Source organism: Belonocnema kinseyi, chromosome 4 (genome assembly GCF_010883055.1).
Source record: "Belonocnema kinseyi isolate 2016_QV_RU_SX_M_011 chromosome 4, B_treatae_v1, whole genome shotgun sequence".
Classification (NCBI taxonomy): domain Eukaryota; kingdom Metazoa; phylum Arthropoda; class Insecta; order Hymenoptera; family Cynipidae; genus Belonocnema; species Belonocnema kinseyi.
Window position 1 is genome coordinate 106,886,878 of NC_046660.1, and position 6,254 is coordinate 106,893,131.

At 28.8% G+C, this 6,254-nt stretch overlaps 1 protein-coding gene across 7 annotated transcripts in view; it reads right to left on the minus strand.

Annotated features, from left to right (window-relative positions):
• LOC117171309 (mitochondrial glutamate carrier 1-like) overlaps positions 1 to 4,551 on the minus strand; it is a 13,283-nt gene extending 8,732 nt beyond the window's left edge. Inside the window, exons 1-3 of one of the 7 annotated variants that reach the window (XM_033358495.1) lie at positions 4,035 to 4,551; positions 3,653 to 3,710; positions 208 to 353 (exon numbers count right to left, since the gene is read on the minus strand). Coding sequence is in view for 3 of the 7 variants with exons in the window: in XM_033358489.1 (XP_033214380.1) it covers positions 3,653 to 3,690 (38 nt within the window). In the remaining 4 variants the exon portion in view is untranslated. Of the gene's footprint in view, positions 1 to 207; positions 425 to 3,652; positions 3,711 to 4,034 lie in introns of all 7 variants that reach the window. The other 6 variants (XM_033358493.1, XM_033358491.1, XM_033358492.1 and 3 more) reach the window with 6 other exon arrangements.
• Between the last annotated feature and the right edge of the window lie 1,703 nt (positions 4,552 to 6,254).

Consider the following 6,254-nt stretch of genomic DNA (forward strand, 5'->3'; position numbering starts at 1 on the left):
GGGGGGGGGGGCGATCGCCCCGATCGCCCCCCTCTGGATCCGCCAATGAATTTGGAATGAGATTAGGGACCATTTTTCCCTATTAAAACAAGTGTTCTTTCATAAAGTGTGATTAGTGATAGTGATAATGATATCCACATTTTTTCACTTAAAAGTGATCGTTCTGATTGAAAGATTTCAGTACAAAAGAAGTTCTAGAACACTCACTTTTATATCCAAGGTTGATGCTAAAAATCATATTGAGAAAAATCCGTCAGCGAGATGAAAGAAGATTCGTGGCCATATCTGGTAGAGGGCGAAAACTCTTCTTTTTATATTTCTGATAGAAGAGGTGGGTCGACACCATAGCTTCGCTGCTTCAAAATGTTACGAGCTGTGACATTAACGTTCTACGACTTCATTTGTTGACATTCGTCATTCGACACTATTAAAAACACTCTTGGATTCTTTTCATTAAATCATTACAGGGCAGAAAACTAAGATCGATTACTCAATTTAAGGCAAAACACCATAGAATGGTTTTGCGGTTCACCGCAAAACTTTCTGGTTGGTAACTTCATTATCTTTTTTTATATTTTTGTGAGATATCTAGATCTTAAGAAAAATAGATGTTTATATAGTTGCGTATTTTCTTTTAAAATTGTGCAAAGATAATCTTATCTGATCAGTATAATTCTAAATTTAATTACAGGGTAGCTGAAACATTTGAAAAAGAATATAATAAGATCAAATAAATTTCTCTTCAGTATACGAGAAGGTTTGTTTCCGATCAAATAAATTAAAAATTAAGAGAATAAATTGGATAAGAAATTCTGCCTAGCATGAAAAATAAGTGAAATTTGGTAGAACTGTTTTCTCAGATCAATCATTCCAAGGAGGGAAGTACAAAAATTGTAGATCATGCAATTACTTCATAATTAAAAGTGAATTATGAAATTTCTGGTTAATTAGAAAAGAAGCTTTCAAGTTAGTCTTTTGAATTTTGATAGAGGGAAGCCAAAAACTCAAGCAAATATAAAAAAATACTAAATACAAAGTACTAGAAATACAGGGAATTGAAACCCAAGAAAAAAACTAAAATATTTGTTTTATTCCAATGTGGCTTCTCCTGATCGAGCAAAATATTTTGTAGTAAACATGCAAAACGCACATAATTCTCTTATTAGCTTTAATTAAGGTAATAAGTGGTCTCTGGGAATAGTAACCCTAACTGAAAATTGACAAAATCAGGCTATTAACAACTGTTTTGCCCTATTTCAACTTTTTGTAAGTAAAAATAAAATTTGAAAAGTGACACAGGGGTTGACCAAATTTTTATGAGACAATGCTTTTCAGAAGCAGGTGACCTTTTGTATAGTAATTTTAGATGTATAAATTAAAAAAAGGGAGGCTCCTTTAATGAAATAAACCAATTTCCGGTCATTTCACGTTTCGCAGAAATTTGTCCCGGTTAATGAAATTGCAAAATTCGAAATCTTAAAGCTAAAGATTTTTACATTTAAAGCAATAAAAACGGAATTCAATTATTTACACGTATGAAATGGAAGCTGTTAACAGTTTTCAAGTTAACAATTTTAAGTTAAATGCAGTGAAACTGAAAAATTGTTAACTTTGGTAAATTGTACAGTTCAATGATTCAGATTAAGGTTAAAAGATATAATTCCACTTTATAATTTGCAATGCTCTCAATGGAATAATGAATCAATACATTTTTACATTTTCGAAATTATGTCATTTGAAGCAATTTTAATTGAAAGCAGTAAAAAGAAGTTAAATTATTTAAATTTTAAGTAGTTTCAAATCAACATTGGTTTAATTATTATTTATACATCTACAGGTGTTTTTTTGTAATATTTCTAGATATTCGCAATTACTTTATCAAAATAAAAAATAATTTAAAATTTTCTCAGAAATATCAAGAAAACTTTTTATTACCTTGAAACCCGTAAAAAATTGAAAACTTTAGAATTTTATTTCCCAATTAGAAAAAAATCTGCATTTTGTTTTAAAATTCTTAAAATAAAAAATTCAGGCCTAAAAATGAAGGTCTAAAATGGAAAATTTTTAAAGTGAAAGATTTTAAAACTACGCACTGTAAACTGAAATATATCATAATTAAAATTAAACAATTGGACTAAACATTAAAAAAAGTTATCCAACGCCCCAATTTTTTCGTGACAAGACACAGCCTATTTTAAATTTGTAATCCTCTGGCATTATATAAAATAGCAACAAATAAAAGGAAAAATCTGAAATATGAATTTTGTGATATTTTATGTAACTAAATACATTTTTTTTCTTTAAAACATTGGTAAGATTCTCTTTAAAAAAATACATTTACTATCATTTCTGGTTTTTCCTGGTAATTTTCCAATTCAGCGCCCACCCTATAAAACCATCCACGTTTTTGCTCATAACTGAAGCTTGAATTAAAAATTTAAAAAGGCAAAACAGTGCATCGTTAAACAGTGGAGAAAATAACATTTTTTGTTCAAAATAACGTACAGATAAAAAAATAGTTAGAAAAAAGTTATCTGTTGAAAGTGCGTTTTCGATAATTTGCAATAATCTTTCGTTTTTTAATGTTATATTGCAAGAAATTTGGATGGAAACAATGTTATTATTAACCATATTTCTATTGAGATTATTCTTGTTCATATTATAAAGAAAAATGTAATAAATCATTGTATTATTCCATTTATCGGCAGGAAAATGAATTTTTTTCTATGTCAGTCCTTTCAATTAGGAACTTTCAAATAATTGTAACAACATTTATAATTATTTGATAAACTGCATGATTTTTTTCATAATAAATTTATTAAACAAATGCATTATTCGGGCATTTTTCTACGGAAAAATTAGTTTATTTTAATGGCAGCCCTTTTAATAGAGGAATCTAAATTAAATAGTGGAATCCAAGTAGAATTATGATGGGACAGACAACTGAAAAGACTTACATTGTAAATAACGAATTGCTTCCGTCGACAAGCATCCGAATAATGCATTCGTTCTTTAACTTTCTTTTAAAAAATCATACAATTTGTCAAATAATCACGAATGTGGCTGAAATAATCACAGAGTTTCCAATTACAGAACTGACATTAGAAAAAAACATTTTTTCGGCTACAAATGCCGGAATAATGCATTTTTGTATTAAATTTATTGTTTTAAATCATAACATTTATCAAATAATTATGATTGTTTATTAAATTATCATAATGTATTTGTTTATTTGCACATTTACTTATTTATTGTTATTTTTTCCACTTTAAAAAATTAAATTAATGAAAATTATACAAAAAAAAAACATTTAAACAAATAATGTCTGTATTTCTTACGTATATTTTTTTCATGAGAAAGTGAACTAAAAATAAATTTCACATTGAAGAGAGCCTCAATTACGAATCAGAATTAGAAGAAAAATCACCATTCAAATATATTATATCTTCATGTTTAGGCGGATGAAATGATTTTATTTTCGTACTTCAATATGGAATTGCGAAAAACGGCTAAAGACAATAATATAACACCTCTAAAAGCTATGACATCACTCACTATGCTCAAGAAACGTATAGAAGACGTGGAAACATAGATTTCTATATACTTTTCATGTATGCCTTACTTTATTATGTACTTTTTTAATGCAACTTACTTGAATTTTTGATCCGTATTATGCGACGCGACTGACATTGTTGATGGTTAATTTTTATCTACAATAGATTAAAAAATATTTTAAACATTTTACAATTATACAACATACATTTTATTACAATTTTGTAGAGAAAAGCAAAATTTTAATGTCTTTTATTGATCTGAATTTTTCATTTTGCATCGACTGGCCGATATTTCACCAAAATGAATAAATAAGCATAAGATTATAGGTATTCATGTCAAGAAATGGAAATTATAGAAATCAGAATGACTGGATGAAAATCCAAGTGTAAAATTGATTTGAAAAATGTATTTCGAAGAGGTTGTTTTCGTAAATTAAATAATATCTTAATTATGTTATTTATAAATAAAAGACTACGTACAATTCTGATTTATTGACAAAAACTATCACCACTCTTATAATATTTTCTGCAGAAGGATCGATACAAAATTTAAAGAACGAGTACAGATGTCTTCCCTGAGTCAATCTAAATCTGATTAAACTGAGTCGCAATGGAATACATACGAGACGATCAGCATAACTGATACTTGCTTATTCCTTATGGATTTGCCTTTTCGAGATTTGTGCTCGTGAACTCGGTTGGGTCTGAAGTGTTGGAACTCGTCTCGTTTGACATCTTTGACATCGACTACTTAGGTTATATTGGTTACAGGGTTGCCACATTTGACATTTAACATGTCTTTAAAATTCACGTTACCGAAATTGAGGTTATGAAAATGCGAAAAAGTGCAACAAATATTTTAATTTGGAGTGCTATCAATAAAAATAATTTTATCTGTACTTAATTAATTTAACTGGTTATTAAAAAACCCCTCAAATAGGTATTTTTTAATGGTTCGTGAACTAACTTCACTTCATCGAGTTCTCAGGGGAAACCCGAGGGAAACAATTGCACCAAATGCATAATACTAAACCTTAATATATTAATAAATAATGATAATTGGCATTTTATTATTGCATCAAATAGTTCTGGGAAAATAAGAACTAATTTCCAAATCAATTGTTTACATTCAGCACTCGATGAAGTGAAGTTAGCTGGTAATTAAAGTTAAATTGGATCACGTGACTCGGTCGACCTTGACATTTTTTTTATATTTAGATTGCTACTAATCAATACATGACCAATTCAAATCCTATTACTCGTTGTTATCTTTATTAACTTTATTTATCAGTTACGTCGAAATACGTCAAAAAGAATGGAATGGACTTTCAAATATTTCATGTCGTCTGTGTTAGAGTTTCTCCTTAGGGAGAGTTGTATCACGTTAACCCCTTCCCTAGCCGCCGCGAAACCGGAAATACGTAACGAAGCACGAAACATTTGAAGTATTCTTAAGAGGTAAGTCATTATATATTTTCGTGTAGTGATTGTTTTGAAAATAAGCTTTTTTAATGAAGAATATAAAGACAACTTGCTCTTCTGCGTCAACGAAGCTACGTTTGATACTTTCCAGGAAATGGAACAAATATTTAGGTAATTGCACCCGGTTGTACAAAACTGCTCTTTTGTCTAAGAATTTGTAACCAAACTAAATCAAAGAAAAAGACAATGGAAACAAAATATGCTATCAAAAGCATGGCTATGCGTATAACTTACCAATAAGAATTTAGGTTCTTAGAGTTCTAAACTTGAAAAAAAAACTATCTTCTTTTTTTAACTGCAATTTGTCTTCCATTATTACTTTTATAGTTTAATGAATAAATTTGAAATGTAATTTCAGATAAACGATCACCTGCAGCATGAATTTTCTGTGATATTTATTGTATAATTAAAAAAATTTTAATTGAAATATAATTCCTAACAAATCGGCCGTAAAACTTGTCTACTTTATTCATGTAATTTACATTTTAGTTGTATCATAAATCCTCTCTTACGTTTTACCTATTGTTCTGAAATCGACTTATTTGAAAAAAAGTTTTTAGGACTAAAAAACACGACATACATCTATTGTAAAAACGGGTTTTTAACCTCATAAAAATACTTGTTTTATTTCTGATTTCTCATCTCTGTTTTGAAAAATATTACTTTAATGTGATCTTTATTTTGGTCTTCTCTATGATTGAATTACATTTATTTTTATTCGAAATAATGTAATCAAAAGGTGTTGAAGAAAAAGCCATAACTTCAGAATTCAATTTCTTTACTTTACTTCACGAACAATACAATTACAAATTTTGCCCCATCTTTTGTCTCATTGTAATTTTTTTTTCGTAAAAATTGAAAATTTGATTTAGCCAATTAATTAGTTATTATTGTACAAATTCATGTCATTAAAAAAATTAATTTTAATCTTATAATAATTTTCAATGAACAAATCTAAATAATTATTTTTATTATATTTATTAACTGTTCTATCAGAGCCTGAACACTAAATTTGACTTGAAAGTCGCGTCAATTTCAAAACATCCGATTCCGCTTTCGCGGCATCAATCATAAGCGGAGTAAGTGGTGACACAACAGGTGTGTTCCAGGCGAGCACCCGGGTGAATTGGTGGGCGAAGTAAAGAAGTGGGCGGAGTTTAATAGGGTGAAGTGGAAGGAGAATGGTAGAATGAACAGTTTCGAGTGTACGTCGGGTCG